The sequence below is a fragment of the Ceratotherium simum genome, chromosome 25 (assembly GCF_057802395.1).
Source record: "Ceratotherium simum simum isolate JZ-2026a chromosome 25, ASM5780239v1, whole genome shotgun sequence".
Taxonomy (NCBI): Eukaryota; Metazoa; Chordata; class Mammalia; order Perissodactyla; family Rhinocerotidae; genus Ceratotherium; species Ceratotherium simum.
Genome location: NC_141924.1, coordinates 10,867,316 through 10,884,269, shown reverse-complemented (window position 1 = coordinate 10,884,269; position 16,954 = coordinate 10,867,316). Strand labels below are relative to the sequence as shown.

Sequence of the window (16,954 nt, the reverse complement as noted above, 5' to 3'; positions counted from 1 at the left end):
TGCCCCAGGGTGTGTGGCTCAGTCGTTCACTGGATGTCGCTGCACTGATGTTCACTGCGTGTCTGAGCAGGACTCTGGCGCTCACAACCCGAGGGGCAAGCAGACAGGCCAGCAGGGGGATGGGGACTCCTGAGCAGGCTGGGGTTGAGGGTGGCCCCCAGGGGAGGCAGGGGCTAAGCTGGGGTGTGAAGGAGGGGGAGAAGGAGTCCCAGGGTGGGACAGCGTGTTTAAAGGCCCCTAATGCATTCTGCCCCCTCCCTCCCTCAGCAGCATCAATGCTCGCAGCTCCGCCGCCCAGTCCTCGCTGTGCCAGGGTCTGAGCTATGTCTTCACCCTCTTAGGAGGAGCCTGGAGAGGGTCATTATCAACACAAGGAATGACCACCTTGCTAATAGTGGCCTTGGGCATGGAGCCCGGCAATGCAATAGCTGTTTGAGGGTCTCTTCTGGGCCTCCCAATTTCTCATCCACGGCCAGCCACAGAGTCCAGCCACTGTTCCACTCCCAGAGAGCCCCTCACCCCCGACTGCACCTCCCCCCACAGGGCTGCTGAGCGCCCGGCCGACTTGGCAGGTGAGCAGCACAGGTTCTCCGAGGGGCAGAGTCAGGATTCATACCCAGGGCTCCCCGCCCCCCGATCTGAGACACTGGGTCCCGCTGGTGGAGAGAGTTGACTTCCAAGCCCTTCTGCCTGTACCACCATGCTCCTCCATTTCCCATCCATGTCCCATGGAAAATGTCCAGCAGCCCCTTGGGAGTCAGGGCACAGTTCACAGTGACCACAGGGGGAGCAGGGCGAGGCTTCCAGGGGAGATGGGCATGCGCTTGACGGAGCGCTGGGCACTCACCGGCTCCTCACCTGTGAGATGGACACGTAGGTGCTCCCACCTCCCGGGCACCTGGCACCGAGGAGTGGCTCCAGCAGGCTGGGGCCGCCTCTCACCGCTGCTTAGTTACCTGTCTGTACCTTGTACAAACGAGGAGACTGAGGCCCGGAGAGATGAGGCAACCCAGCTGGGAAGAGGCGGAGCTGGGAAACCAGTCCAGGTGAAAAGCAGAGCTGGCACCAGGCCAGCCAAGGTCATTGGCTCCCCACATAGCCACCTAACTAACACCTGGGCTTGGGGACAGGCGGTGGGGGCAGCCTTCAGGGAGGAAGCAGCTGCCATAAAGGCCAGGCACAGGGTTGGGGAGCACAGTGCAGCGGCTGGGACCGGACACTGTCGTGAGCCACCCCGGGGCCCGAGGCAGGTACCAGGTCAGGTGAGGGGAGGGTGGGCCGGAGGGGCCGGGCAGAGACGGAGGTCCCCATGCTGCTGCCACTTCCAGGGCGAGCCAGGCTGGTCCCTTGGGCTCTCTGCACCCGTTCCCTCGTCTGTACTGGTGATGGGGCCGTGTGAGGGTAAAATTCGAGAAGAGAGCTAGAGCACGTCACACACCCTCCCGAGGGCAGCCCTGGGACAGGACAGGCCTCAGATGCCCCCGCTTCCACTGTGTGGTCACAGGCCGGTGAGGGGCAGCCGTGGGCCGGGGGCTTGGGCGTCCCCAGGACACGCAGCCAGAGAGTCAGGCAAACGGAAACCCCCGGGGTAGTAGGTGCGGTCCCTGGGGGACCCTCCCTCCCTCTGATTCTGGGCCTACAGGGCTAGGGAAGAAATAGTGGAGGAGGAGGGGGACAGAAGTTGAGGAGGAGGAGGGCCTGGATGAGGATGGCAGTGCTCAGGGGCAGGGGCGCAGCCCAGGGTGAGAGCCGGGTCCCAAGGGGCTTCAGGCCCCCCGGAGCCCCGTGAAGTCCAGGCTTCACCTCAGAGGTTTCCCGACTGTTTAGAGCACCAGACCCCCCTCAGGCTCCTGGAGGCCCTGACACAGGATGCTATCCAGGGCCATCTGTTCCTGTGGGAGTCAGCTGGGGGGTGGGAAGGGGCTTGGGGCTCCCTCGGCCTTTCAGGGAACCCTGGGCTTTGTGAAATGTGGTTGTAAATCGCTGCAGCCCGGCCTTGCAGATGCCGTCAGGGGGCTCACCCTGGGGCAGGTGGAGGGGGCCTCAGGCAGAGGGGGTGGGCGGGTGCAGCTCTGCTGGGCATGGGCTCTCGGTCTCATGCCAGAGCCAGGGAGGCCCATGGGCTCCTGCTGGGGCCTGGGGTGGAGGTGACAGGGGCCCTTGCCCTGGGCAAGACTGAAGGCAAGCAACCTGGACTTTGCCCCTGAAATCCTAAGTGAGGCCCCCAGAGGTCGTATGAGTCCTTCTGCTGCCAGCTGAGTCTCAGGCAGGTCTCCAGCCCGGCTCCTCGATGTCCGGTCGCTGTGAGGATAGATGGAGTGAGGCCAGTGCACACAGCCCAGCCCCCGAGGGCACTCACTCAGTGCCCGCTGCCCTGAAGAAGGCAATGATGGAGGCGCCATCTCCTGGGAGGAATGTTCCGGGCCCACTGCTCCCCAGACCTGCCCAGCCGGATGATTTAGCTGCATCAGGATTGTAACCTAAGAAGGTGGCGACCAAGATGGCATGCTCAGGCCTCTTCCCCAGCACCCCTGAAGTGCAAGGAGGGTCCTCACCACCCGCGAAAGGCCCCTTGTGCCCTTGGCCTGGGGTGCTGCCGCCATCCTGCACCGCGGCTCCTCGACCTTGGGTCTCAGCTGCAGTGTCCTCTCCTCAGAGCTCCTTCCTGACAGCCGGCATCCTCTGTTGGCCGGTTTGCTCATTTGTCCTCGTCCCTTCCACTGGACTGGGCTCTGTGATGATCTTGTCCACCCATCTTGCCCCTAGCTGCCCCCAGCTCCAAGCCCAGCATGGATCTGCTCTCTTCATCCACCCCAGCGCAGGGCAGAAGCACTGGCCACCTGACTACGGTCCTCACGTGCCCCCAGGACCCTCCCACGGCCCCCGGGTGCCTCCCCACCCCCACCTCAACTCTACACTGGGCGTTCACGACTGTGTGGCCCTGCTGAAGGGGACAGGCCATGTCTCTGTGCCTGAAGTCCCACCTCAGAGCTCCTCCCTTGGGTGGTCCCAGACGTCCACTGAGTGTCTGCGTGGGCTCTGGGCTCCAGGAACAGGGCCGACCTGACTTGGAGAACTCCCAGTGTGGGAGCAGAGATGGACAGGGCAGGGGACAAGGCCAGTCGCTGGTGCATTTTGCTGTGACAGGGCAGAAGCTGGGGTTGGGGAAGACGTGACCCCTGGCTCGGCGGCCCCCAGTCACAATCCGGGTGGGGGGATTTGAGTGAGTGTTGAAGGCCCAAAGGCCAGCAGCCCCTGCTCCTCCCACCTACCGCCCTAGCTGCCCCTGCGCCCTGCTGGGTCATCTCCATGTTCCCTCTCTGGACCGCTAAGGGGACTCAGGCAAGACCCCCCGACCTGGTGTAGCCATTCCCTCAGGCCCAGTCTGCACCTCTCCATTCCAGGCTGTGTATGCAAGGCAGTCAGAGCCCCGAGGGCCCTTCTGAAATGTGCACATGTGCCACCACCCTGGATGGGGTACCCGTCGTCATGTCATCTGCCCTTTGAGGTTCACTCAGTTCCTTCTCTGCGCAGCCGGGGTTGGGGGTGGAGATCCGGGATGGAGGAGAGCCATCCCAGGGCCCCAGGCCTCTCTGCCCGGCTAGTCAGAGCCCTGGGTTCTGCTTGCTGTGTGACTGTGGCCCCATCACTGCCCTTTGGGCCTCAGTGCTCTCGTCCGTGGAGTGAGGGGTGGATTCACATAAGGGCTTCCAGACATTTTTTAGTATAGAAGTTTTTCCACAAACCGTCTTACAAGGAACTCCAGTGTATAAAATGGAAAAGCTGCGAGAGCGTCTTTGCACCCTCTTGATTGTTTTGGGGCCCACGGCCTCGTGTCCCAGGCTGGACACCCCGGGCTGCCCCCTCTCTCCCAGCACCGCCGCTTCCCGATGAGCATCCCCCTCAGCTTGTCCTGCTGCCTCCTCCGGCGTCCAGCCCCACCGCACCCACAGGCCTGTGCAGTGGACCCGGCTCCCTGCCTCCGCTCCCCCCAGTCCGGTCTACAACTGCGCCGTCCAATTTGGTAGCCACTGGCACATGTGGCTATTAAAACTAAAATTAAAATTCAATTAAGTTATAAACTAGTTCCTCAGTCGCCCCAGTCAGTTTCAAGTGCTCGGTAGCCAGGTGTGTTGGCTGGTGTATTGGATGGCGCAGGCCTAGAAGTTTCTGCCTTCGCAGGGCGTGCTATGACAGCTGTGGAAGCTAACAGATGGGTCACCCTCAGGCACAGGGCACACTCCACTCAGAGCCTTCAGTGGCCTGGGGCTGAGGCCAGCCTCACCTGTGCCCTGCCCACCGCTGCTGAAGAGCAGTAGGTTGCACAGGTGAGCAGAGGAATGCTCTACAAGTTGCTTTACTCTCTGAGCCTCAGTTTCCTCATCTGTAAAATGGGGATAATAATTCCTACCTCCGAGGATGGTTGTGAGGGTCAAGTATATGTGAAGCCTCCAGCCGACAGCAGGCACATATTTAAGCATGCAACAGGCGGTAACTGTCCTGTTAACGTGAATACGGTACAGTGGGGGCGGATCTCGGGGGGCCGGGGTTGCAGCAGCTCTGAGTGCCGGGTGGTGGGAGCCTCCACTGGCTTCTGAGCACAGCCACCGCATTGGCTGGTGCCCGAGGATGGCTCATCTGTGTCGCCTCCTGCGCTGTCCAGTAGAACATTCTGGGATGGTGGAAATGTTCTGTATCTTCACTGCCCATGGGCCTCTGGGGACCAGAAGCTGACGTCCTGGTGGGCCAATGACAAGTGGGGAAAGGGGAAGAGGCCCCAGGGAGCTGAGGGTGGGTCCCAGTCTTGGGAACCAACTTTCCCAGACACATGCTAGCCGCTCTGTGGGACAGTTCTCGGGCAGTTGGCAGGGGGCTGGGGTCAGGTGGAACGGGAAGGGGAGAGGGCCAGGGCCCACAGGGGCTGGTTGCGGAGTAGCGGGGACAGGGTTCTCCATGGAAAGGGCTTCTGGGCATGGGTGTTGGCCTGAGCCTTTAGCCAGCTCCCCACCCTGGAGTGAGCCGGGGGAGAGAGTGGGGGCCAGACCCTCGTGCCCAGGGAAGTTGGGTGTTCCGCTGGCCTTGGCACCCCGTCTGGCTAGTCCAGGAACTGGCTCCTGGTGGACGCTGCCCCTCCTCTCTGGGCCTTGGTTTCCTTATGTGGGGATGGGAACAGCAGCAGCTGTGCACCTGCCCCATGGGGGACAGTGTTTTCCAGGACTCTGGCCACCTGGGATAGGAGGAGTCCTTGGCCAGGGCTGGCCCCTTGAGCCGACTCTCTCTCTCTGGGGAGTGCTGGGGGAGCAGAATTCCTGGGGACTGGGGGTCACGGTACACTAGACCCTCCTCAGCCAGGCTGTTCGTGGGGCAGGCCCCCCCAAATCTGCAGCCCTGCTGGGCCACCGGTCTACCTCTCAGCAGGTGCAGGATGCTTGGGGAGTCTCGGTTTCCATCTGTTTTATTCCCACAAGGCGTGTGTAGCTGAGCAGGTAGCATAACTTCTCGTAGCCTGCATTTCCTCATCTACAAAATGGAGACACACGTACCTGCCTCCCGGGTTGACCCGTGAGTCGGCCCCTAATTCTCTCCAGCTCTCGCGGAGGCAGCGCCTGGCACACAGCGTCTTGGTAATTGTCCACCAGTAGCCTGGATGATGCGCTGACAGTAGAGTGAGCTCTGTGTGTAGGCTTGACCCTCGTGGAGCCCTGCCTGATGGATATGAATAGAAGGAATGAACAAAACGAGGAGAGGTGAAGAAATAAACACAGCATCAGTTGTTGCTCGCATCTTGCCGGAACTCCAGAATCCGTTGTGTTCTGTAGCCACCTCCTCTGCTCGTCTTTCCATGTGGGATCGTGGAACCTCATGTTGGAAGGATGCTTATTTAAAATAGTCCCAGAGTCGGGAGGAGATGGTCACTGACTTCTGATCCTTGAGATGCTGCCTCACTCTGCTTAATCCCCAAGGAAGGACCCGGAACCAGTAGCTGAAGCTCCAGGGAGGCTGATTTGGGGCAACAGAAGGAGGGATTTCTAGCAGCCCAAAGGGCTTGGAATGGGCACCATTAAGAGCAGAGCCAGATGGACCCTTGGCAGGGGCACTGGCCTGGGGTGAAGTCACCATCCGTGGGCCTCCAGATTCCCCAGGTTCTGGCCTCAGGTCCTGAAAGCCTGATGAGTCACTGAGAAATTCCTTTTAGGGTGGTGGGTGCCAGTGGTAAGCAGCCCTGTAGTTGGCCCAGTCCTTTAACAAAGCCACCAGGAGCAAAGCCTGGCATGTTCAGTGGTGTCATCTGTGTTTGGTTGTCTGGAAGGAAACCCAGTGGGAGGAAAGAAACAGGCATTTTCAGAGCATCTGCCAAGTGCCAGGCTCCAGGCAGGATGCTTTGACACCACAGCTCATCCAGGTGTCCCACAGGACTGCATGGGAGGGATGGCATCTTCCTACATCTAAGAACATTGGGACTCAGAGAGGCCAAGTAACTTGCCTGAGGGCACACAGCTAGTAAGTTACAGCACTGGGATTCAAACCAAATCCTCCTGACTTCCTGTGACAATGGAGGCCAGTGCTTACCAAGCACCTGCTGTGTGCTTGGGCACGGTTATTAGTCCTTTGCATGGATTAACTCATATGATTCTCACAACAACCTTATGAGATAGACACTTATACCTCCATTTTATGGAGAGGGGAACTGAGGCACAGACAGGTGGAGTAACTTGCCGAGGTCAGAGGCAGTGTTCAGATCCAACGTCATAACCACTGGCCTCCCCTGGGTCTCAGGAGCTGCTGGGCACAGCACAGTTGCTGCAGAGATGCACGTCCTGTCTTCCTGACAGGGGCGGGCAGAGCCCTGCCGTTGAGTGGGGCAGGCCTGGGATGGGGTGGAGGGTGAGCAGAGGGAGGGGAGCTTCAGCTCACAGTCAAGATGCCCTTTCCAGCAGATGCACTAACTCCTGGAGAGGTGGTGAGGGGCCATCCCCAGAGGTGCTCCAGACTAGGAGTTGTGGATGGGTAGATTCCTGGCCAGGAGTGGAGGCTGAGGGTGGGCTCCGAGAAGCCCCCCATGGACACCCCAAAAGCACACCAGGCACCTACTCGGTGTCAGACACAGACCACAGCTGGCCCCTTTTCCCAGTTAGAGGAGTTGAGTGCCCCTGGGCTGTCCCAGAGCTGAGACGCCAGGGATCCGGTGTCACGAGGCAGGTGGGGAAGGGGGCCAGAGAGTGTCAAACAGGAGAAGTGGCCGTTAGGACATGAGCCGCTGAACCACGGAGGAGGCTGGCAGGGGCCAGGGTGAGGCCGGCTGAGGGCACCCCTAGGCTGAGCTAGGACCATGGTCAGCGCAGGCGAGCTCAGGACCATGGAGAGCTCCACAGGGGCTCCCGTCAGGCCGGTGACAGCTGTCAGGGTGTGTCTGCACCGGAGGCTACTGCTGGCCTGGCCAGCCCCGTGGTCAAGCCTGTGGTCTCCAGGGAGCACGTGTCTTCTCTCTGGCCAGGAGCCCCCAGTGGACTAAGCCTGAGCCCACCCCTGAGGTCATGGCTGGGCCATGGGGGTTGGGCTCATCTGCTTCCCTCCCTCACCCCATCAGCCTTCCAAGCAGAGCCCAAAGAAAAAGGGCAAGAACAGGAGAAGAGAGAAGTGGGAATAGGGAGGGAAGGAGGAAAATCTGCCCAGCTGGGACCCTCTGGGGCATGGCCGTGGCCAAGAGTCAGTACAGGAAGAAGAGGCCAATGTGGGCTTGTCCTGCCCCCACCCTGGGTCAGGGGCAGCCTCAGCCTCCTGTGTCCATGATTATCTAGCTACCAGGAAGCACCCGGCCCCTCCCCCACCATCTTCATGCAGGAGACCCAGGCCCCCCGGGGCTGGGGGCCCTTCTAGGGAGGCTTCCTGAGAGCCTTGCAGTTCTTCCCTCCTCCCCTGGAGCCAGGAAGCAGGGTGCTGTTTCCCAGCCCACCCCCTGTCAGGCTCAGCTTCTGCCTGGGCTCCACTTGTTGAGCACCCCCACTCTGCTCCTTGCTGCTCTGAGACAGGACGGCGCCCACCGGGGCGCAGGCCCTGCCAGGGCTCCCCTCCAGGCCTTTACTCCTGCAGTGCCCCCACCCGAAGGATCTCCCTACTCTCTGCCAGGCTGGGGAATAATAATAGCCATAAGAAGAGCGAAAGCTTATTGAGCACTGACTATGTGCTAGAAACTTGAAGTGGATTGTTATTGAACCCTCATTTTATAGATGAGAAAAAGGAGCAAAGTTATTAACCTGCCCAAGGCCTCACAGATAGGAAGTGGCAGAGCCAGGATTTGAACCGGGCAGTCTGGTTCTGGAGTCTGTGCGCTTGGAAGCGATGGTGAGCGTGTTCAGCAGGCCCAGGGCAATGCAGGGTGCTCTTGCTGAGCACCTGCTGTGTACAGGTTCCTGCCCTGGGGAGCTCGTAGTCCAGCTGGGGAGACAGATGTCAGGAGAGGTGAGCCCAGCATGGCGAGCGCTGGGAAAGGGACAGGGCTGTGGGTTGGTCTCTCTGATTCTCTGTCTCATCTGAAGTGGGCTGGGCAGGAATGGCTGTATCCATTTTCCAGACGGAGGAGTTGAGGCTCAGAGAGGCCAAGTGACCGTGAGGCTCAGGTTCCCATGAACCCAGAAGACGGTGGTTCAGTGATCCCTGTGGGGAGTCAGGAAGAGGGTTGGGAGAGCTCAGTATGGGTTCAGGCCTGGGGCAGAAGGCACTTGGTTTCAAAGGAGGCCGGCCCTGGCACTGAGCAGGCACCGGAGATACTCAGTGAATTTTACTGACCTGAGTAAGGGCCTGAGTGTGGCCTCTGAGCTGCCTCAGAATCACTCCCAGCAGCAGGAGGGCCCCAGACAGGCGTTTTGTTCTCAGAGAGCTGCCTTCCTGGCCCTAGAGAGCAACGGCCCAGCCCCTGGGGACCCCAAGTCCTTCCCCAGCTAAGGGTGCTTCTCTAGGCAGGTCCTGACCACCATGCCCCTCCTGGGGTCCTGAGTTCCTGCGGGGGCTCAAGCTGATGCTTCCCAGGAAGCAGGGGGTGGGGGTGGACTGGACAGTGCCTGCCCCTAGCTCCTACTCCCAGAGCCCCAGGGGGACCTCATATCTAAAGCATCGCTCGCCCCGCCCTCGTCCATTCTGTGAAGCTTCTAGACCAAGCGTACTGTGGAAAGGACATGAGATTTGGATCCAGAGACCAAGGTTAATGGCCAGGCTCTGCCATTAGCCAGCTGTGTGACTGTGGCCAGGCCCCTCCCTCTCAGCCTCAGTGTCTGCGTCCGCGGGGAGAGAAGCAGGGGTTGGAGGGGGACTTGCAGAGACAGAGGCGTCCTCGAAGCCCGGCTCTGCCATTTCCCGTCTCCACAAAGGCTGTTGAGGGGTGGCCTCCGCCCCGGTCAGAGGCTACTCCGTCCTTCCAGGTCCTGGAGCTGTCGTACTTAACTCCTCGCTCACACTTCCCATCCCGGTCATCAGCGAATCCAGCAGAACCTGGATTCCACCCCCCGCCCCCGCCCCGGTTAAAGCCACCCCGTCTCTCCTGGTCAGTGCGACAGCCTCTTCCTGCTCTCCCTGCTCCGCCCTTGAGGCAACTGTCTGTTCTCAACAGAGCAGCCAGGTCAGCCTGTTCACACGGAAGTCAGGTCACGTCCCTCCTCCGCTCAGAATCCTCCGGTGACAGCCACATTTCCAGCCATGGCCCCAGGCTCTGCATGGCCTGGGCCCGTCCATCTCCCTCCTTGAAGTTCCGCACTCCTCCTGACACCGGCTGTTCCTTCTGCCTGGAACCTTCTTCCCCTGCACCCTCATCTTTACGTCTCACTCTTCTCCGTGCGGCGTGCCCTGACAACCCTGTTTGTCACTGAACCGCCCCCTCCTATGAGGACACTGCTTTATTTTTCTCCAGAGCATGGCTCTTTCTAACATACAATATTATTTGACTCATTTATTTTCAGTTTATTGCCATCTCCTTGCCCCGCTCATCCCTGTGCGTGCTCCAGAGGGCGGGGGTTCTTGTCCCCCTCATCCCCCGTGCTCCCAGGGTCTGGCACACAGTGGGGCTCTCAGTAGGTAGTTGCCGAGTGAATGGACAATACGGGTTGGGTGAGCGCCCTGCCAGGTGTTGTGTGATCAAATGTGATGGTGTCTCTTCCATCCACTGGGTTGTCTTCACTGGTCACAGGTGGACTTTTCCTGGGGCCCCTGTCACCCCACTTGGGTTGAACTTGGCAGATGGAAGGAGCCCAGGACAGCTTTACCACTGGATGAAATCCCACTATTGACCCCACAGAATCGAGTCTGACCCTTGCTAATTGTGTGATGCTGAGCAAACTACATCAGCTGTCTGGCCTCAGTGTCCTCACCTGTAAAATGGGGGTGACAGCAGTACCTGCCTCGTGGTGGGAGGATTCAGTGAGGTCACGTGTGTAATGTGCTCAGGACAGCGGTGGGTTATAAGCTTTATGGTCACACCTGATGGTTTCTCAATGAAGCTTTATAATGGAGGCAGAAATGCTGCCAGCTGGGCCTAATTTGGTTTCACAGCTTTAGCCCCCAGCCAGGCGACCAGGGAGGGATACAGTCTTAGCTGTAAGGAGGGAGGGAGGCGCTGGCTTGGAACAGAACCGTTCAAGTCCTGACTTGGCCACCTTCTGAATGTCCTTTGGGGAAAGTCTCGTCATCTTTCTGAGTCTCCATTTCGCCATCTGTAAAAATGGAGCGGTTACAATGACCTCCCAGGGTGGCTGAGACTTAAGTGAGACCCTGGGTGCCAGTGCTTATTTCTTCATTCAGTTTCCTACCTATATGCCTCTCAGTCAAAAAAGGTATTTGAAACACTTATCAAAATACATGAAGATAAGATAAAAAGGAATCAGGCCAAGAAGAATAAGAGTTGAAAAAATACAGGCAGCCATGAATGAAGGTGTCCCAGAAAATGTAGCCTGCGAGGCACCGACTAGCTCCAGGCCAATCACTGTCCACTTTTGAGCTTCCTAGCAGCCTGGGTGATGAGGAAAACATGCTCAGTTCCGTGATTCTCGGCAGCAAGCCAGGCTGGGGCTTTCTCAAGGGGCCTCACCCTAGAGGCCCCTGTGAGTCAGAGGGAGATCCCAGGCATTGGTGAATCTGTCATCCCAAGGGCACAGCCCGCCAGGTGTAACCAGATCCTGAAAGCCAGCCTGGCCAGGGAGCTATGGGGTAGCTGGTCAGGGTGACCTCAGCAGAGCCACAGGGACCCCTTTGCACCAAGCAGGGTGTTCACTCGCCTCCCTGAGTTTCTCTGACCTGCTAAGGCCTTTGTTCGCTGCTGCTGGGGGATGTAGTCTGAGAGGCAGCCTGGCCCTGCCCTGCCCTCCACAGCTCACAGGCGGGTTCAGTCCCACAAGGGCTGGGGTTGGGCTGTGCCTCACAGAGGCAGAAGTGGGGACAAACAGAGGCGGAAGGATCAGGCTGCCTTGCCGGGTCTTGAAACCCCTCAGGTCTGTCACTCTGGAGGCTTCTGCCGGGCTGACCTCAGTTTGCAGTGTTGCCTTAAGCCTGGCCCCTGCCACAGTAAGAACTCCTATCCACCTGCCTTTACTGGGCCTCACCCCGTTGCCCCTCAGCTCACCTGCTGGCCAGGGCTCCCTGGTCGCGCTTTGCCAGAGCAGGGTTGGAGTCCACTGTGGAGGGAGGAGCCCAGAGGACCCACTGCAGAATGTTGCCAAGGAGCATCCCTTCCTCCTGCCTTCCCAAAGGCCAGTGGAGACCAGCCCCATGTCTGCCCTGGGACGGCTGACATTAGCAGAGGTCAGGCCCCCACCCCTGATTGGCCTGCCTGCCTGCACTCAGCCATGCCAGCTGCCCGTGGGCAGGCTCCAGGAGGGCCAGGCGTTTCAGCTGGAGGAGGAGGCATCTTGGAACTGAGAGCACAAGTTCCGCCCTGGCTAGTGGGATTGGCGACTCGGCTGTTCCTCACTAGCTCGCTCGGGACTCCTCACGAAGGTGAGGCTGGGAAGGGCATGTAGCACGGAAGCCAAGCCACCCAGACTCATGCCCCAGCTTTGTAACTGCCTGCCCACCCACCTCCCTGGGCTCGAGAACACAGTGAGCTGAGGGCTCCGGTCACAAGTGCTCCCTTGCTGCACAGATGCAGCAGATAAACGGTGCATCAGAATCAAATGTGGAGTTTAGTTGATAGTCACGCGTCCATTTCAGCTTCCCAAATGTACTGTGGTCGTGTAAGAAATCGAATTAGGGGAGACTGGCTGAGGAGTGGAAGGGAACCCTCTGCTCTATCTTTGCAACTTTTCTGACAAGCTACAAATATTCTAAAATAGAAAGTCTATTTAAATTGTAAAAACAATAGACAAGGCTCTCCATTCCACAGCCACAAACCAATTGATAAATTAAACTGTAAATGAGCAGAGAATGGTTATAGTCATGAATCACTCGTGAACAGAGAGCAATTCATTCAAAATAACCCTAGAATATTATGTGAAATTTAAAAGGAAGTGGTAGATCTATTTCTCCTGGTATGAAAATCTCTATCGTTGATTGAAGAGAACAATTTGATTGGACTTAGTGTCCAGTATGATAATATTTGTGAAAAATATTAAACCAAGAACAGAAAAATTGCATATAAACCAGTGATAGACCTCAAACAGATCAAATAGTTCACGCCAGGACATTGGTCTAGTACAGGGCAGGGGGTAAGGAAGGGAACTTGCATAGTTTTATCCTTTAAATTGGTCAGAATTAAGTGTCATCCCTTGAGACCTGTGAATTTTTTCAGTGAAAAGGTATGAAAAAGATTTGTCAGTGTGTCCAGAGGAAGGAAGGAAAGAAGGAAGGACAAGCACAGCACTCCGGGCAGTGCAAAGAAGCAACCCCCCCCCCAACCAGGGCTGCAGCCCGCTTTCCCCCTCCTTCTGGGCCTGTATCCCTCTGGGGCAGGTTCTGCACTGCAGGGTTGAGCTTTTCCCAGGATGCATTTTGTTCCTGGAGCAAAGCCTAGCGATGCAGCTGGTAGGGTCAGGGAGGGGTGGGCCAGGTGGAGGAGGAGGCTGCTGTGGAGCGATGTGTGGTGCCCTGGTGGTCTCTGAGGGGAAGGGCTGTGGGAGCAGGGGGAAGGTCCTGAGCCAGGAGGGGAGTTTCCAGGGGTGCTTGGTACAGCAAGTTGGACTTGCAGGCTTGACTCCTGGCGGGAAGGAGGTGACAATGCTGGGGCATCAGGCACTGGCCAGGACATTCACAAACACGGTGACAGCAAAGGCCTCCAGGTCCCCTTCCTGGGAGAAGAGCCTCAGACTCCCCTGGCCCAGGTCTGCAGACCCCTGACCTGTCCGCTGTCTCCCTCTTTCCTGCAGGATGAAGATGAGACGCTATAAGCTCTTTCTCATGTTCTGTATGGCCGGCCTGTGCCTCATCTCCTTCCTGCACTTCTTTAAGACTCTGTCCTATGTCACCTTCCCCCGAGAACTGGCCTCCCTCAGCCCTAACCTGGTGTCCAGCTTCTTCTGGAACAATGCCCCCGTCACGCCCCAGGCCAGCCCGGAGCCGGGTAGCCCGGACCTGCTGCGGACCCCGCTCTATTCCCACTCGCCCCTGCTCCAGCCGCTCTCGCCGAGCAGGGCCACCGAGGAGCTGCACCGGACGGACTTCGTGCTGCCCGAGGACACCACCGAGTATTTCGTGCGCACCAGAGCCGGCGGCGTCTGTTTCAAGCCAGGTACCAAGATGCTGGAGAAGCCCCCGTCGGGGCGGCCGGAGGAGAAGGCGGAGGGCGGCGGCGGCTCCTCGGCGCGGGGCCCGGCGCGGCACCTGCTGAGCGCGCGGGAGCGCGCGGGGGGCCGCGGGGGCGCGCGGCGCAAGTGGGTGGAGTGCGTGTGCCTGCCGGGCTGGCACGGGCCGAGCTGCGGCGTGCCCACCGTGGTCCAGCACTCCAACCTGCCCACCAAGGAGCGCCTGGTGCCCCGGGAGGTGCCGCGCCGCGTCATCAACGCCATCAACGTCAACCACGAGTTCGACCTGCTGGACGTGCGCTTCCACGAGCTGGGCGACGTGGTGGACGCCTTCGTGGTGTGCGAGTCCAACTTCACGGCCTACGGCGAGCCGCGGCCGCTCAAGTTCCGCGAGATGCTGACCAACGGCACCTTCGAGTACATCCGGCACAAGGTGCTCTACGTCTTCCTGGACCACTTCCCGCCGGGCGGGCGGCAGGACGGCTGGATCGCCGACGACTACCTGCGCACCTTCCTGACGCAGGACGGCGTGTCGCGGCTGCGCAACCTGCGGCCCGACGACGTCTTCATCATCGACGACGCCGACGAGATCCCCGCGCGCGACGGCGTGCTCTTCCTCAAGCTCTACGACGGCTGGACCGAGCCCTTCGCCTTCCACATGCGCAAGTCGCTCTACGGCTTCTTCTGGAAGCAGCCGGGCACCCTGGAGGTGGTGTCGGGCTGCACGGTGGACATGCTGCAGACGGTGTACGGGCTGGACGGCATCCGCCTGCGGCGCCGCCAGTACTACACGATGCCCAACTTCCGCCAGTACGAGAACCGCACCGGCCACATCCTCGTGCAGTGGTCCCTGGGCAGCCCCCTGCACTTCGCCGGCTGGCACTGCTCCTGGTGCTTCACCCCCGAGGGCATCTACTTCAAGCTCGTGTCGGCCCAGAACGGCGACTTCCCGCGCTGGGGGGACTACGAGGACAAGCGGGACCTCAACTACATCCGCAGCCTGATCCGCACCGGGGGCTGGTTTGACGGCACGCGGCAGGAGTACCCCCCAGCCGACCCCAGCGAGCACATGTACGCCCCCAAGTACCTGCTCAAGAACTACCACCAGTTCCGCTACCTGCTGGACAACCCCTACCAGGAGCCCAAGGGTGTGGGGGAGGGTGGGCAGCGGCACAAGGGTCCCGAGGGAAGGCCGCCTGCCAGGGGCAAATTGGACACGGTTGAAGGCTAAGGCTGCATGATCTTACAGGGCCGGTGGCAGGGAGGGGGCGGCCCCTCCTATTATCTACCTGCCTCCCTCTGCCATCTGGCTGGTTCCTGAGAGGACCAGGAGTGGGTGGTGGGGGAGTCCTCCTTACCTAGCTCTTTGTGAATCGGGGTCAAGCCTCTGAGCTCACAAAACATCCTTCCTGTCAGGAGAGGGGAGTGTGGCCCGGGGTGCTGTGACAGGAGGTGCCCGTGGAGAGTGCATGATGGTTACTGGGTAGCAGGGGAGGGCGGGCAGGGTGGGGAAGGGAGCCTGTGGGAACTCCCCAGGGCAGCCATGTGGGAGCTGCGGCCCCCACTGGGGAGAAGCCCACTGTTTGGTCTCCTGGGGCTTCGGTTCTGCAGTGGGAAAGGGGGAAGCCAGGAAGTCCTGGGGCTCTGTAAATAGATGCATTGGGGTCCAGGAGGAAGAGGGGACACCAAGGTGGGAGAGGATGGACAATGGCATTGAGCTGGGAGGAAGCGCTGCTGGATGCTCTGCAGGGTCCTCAGGAGTGCAGAGGGAGCTGAGAACCCCACCCCCCTGCCCCACAGGACACCTGTGCTCCCCGGCACCTGCTGAGCTGATAGGTGTGGGGCCTGGGGAAGCCTGGGAGTCTTCCTTTGGGTTCCAGGCCTGGCCTTGACGTCCTCCTCCCTTTTGACGTTGCTGTCTTGTGGGCTGCCCACGCAGCCCTTGCAAGGCCGGGAGGCCAGGTCCCGGGTGGGATGGGAGCCGGAGGCTGGGCTGCCGGCCAGCCCCGTAGGTCGGACCTGGGGCTGGGGGTGCGAGGAACGGGGAAAAGAGGAGGCTCTCTACCGTCTCAGGCGGAGTCACCCTCGTGCCTCTCCTTGGGGCTGGCTAGGGACCAGAAAGGGGCCATGAGGCTGGCCCAGGAGGGTCATTAAGGCCAGTTGTATGTCATGTCATTCCTCTTAGTTTGCCTCATGGGGCGGGGGATGTATTCATTAGAGTAGATCCTAAGCTGCTGTAATCAGGAGACCCCGAAACACAGTGGTTTAAGCAAGACAGAAGCTTGTTTCTAACAACTGTCTAGAGGGAGACAGTCCCGGGCTCGCAGGGCCCTCTGCTTCCCTTCACACACACTGTCCAATTCTGGATAGAAGGGCTGCTCCAGCTCCCACCATCACATGTGCATCCAAGCCTGGGGGAGGCAGAGAAAGGCAAGGGAAGCACATACCCTTTCCTGTTATGGGCATGAGCCGGAGATGGCACTGTCGCTTCTGATCGCATCTCACTGGCCGGGACTTAGTCACGTGGCCACAAGTAGCTGCAAGGGAAGCTGGGAAAGGTAGTCTTCAGCTGGGCGGCCAGGCGCCCAGCCTCAGCGTGGGAGTTCTCTTATTAAAGGGAGGAGGAGAGAAGGATGGGGGACGGGGCATCTCGGGCACAGGGGGAGGGGAGAGGGGTCGGAATGACTGTTGAAGTCACAGGATCCTGCTGTCCTTCAGAGCTCCCGGAACACCCTGCTCCTGTGCCTGCACTGCCAGCCCGGAGCTGAGTGCAAGGAGAGCCTGCAGGCATGGGAAGGAGAGACACCCCCTCCCCAAGGCCCTCTCGGACGTTTACTGGAGATGCCCGGATGCAGAGCTGCCTGTGGGACTGTACGTGTCTGTGCGTGTGTGTGTATTTATGGGCATGGGTGCATGCTTGGTGTGGACTTGTTGTGTGTCTGTGTCGGTGTGTCCCTGTACATAGATGCTCGTGCGTGGATGTGGGAGCAGGCCCTGGCCCCCCTTCCTCAGGACCTGGAGTTTGTGGCCACACCTCCTGTGGCTTCCCAAAATGACTGAGGCAGAAAGCCCGTGGGGAGCCTGGAAGGCAAGGCTAAAGCGGATGCGGGGTCTATTTGTCTGTCTGTCTTTCAGTCCAAGGAATACTGAGAGCTCACTACCTCCCCAGCCCTTCTTGGTCCCAGCCACATCCTTCCACCCTACCCCCCCCCAGCCTCCAGCTGGGACTTTCCCTG

The 16,954-nt window shown here is 59.7% G+C and overlaps 1 protein-coding gene across 1 annotated transcript in view; it reads left to right on the top strand.

The window, feature by feature from the left end:
• The window catches only part of MGAT3 (beta-1,4-mannosyl-glycoprotein 4-beta-N-acetylglucosaminyltransferase), a 28,792-nt gene extending 13,582 nt beyond the window's left edge, over positions 1 to 15,210 (top strand). The window contains exon 2 of the mRNA XM_087448578.1: positions 13,344 to 15,210. Within this exon, the coding sequence (XP_087304704.1) occupies positions 13,345 to 14,949 (1,605 nt within the window). The 5' untranslated portion in view covers position 13,344 and the 3' untranslated portion in view covers positions 14,950 to 15,210. The remainder of the gene's footprint in view (positions 1 to 13,343) is intronic.
• The last annotated feature ends 1,744 nt before the right edge of the window (positions 15,211 to 16,954 follow it).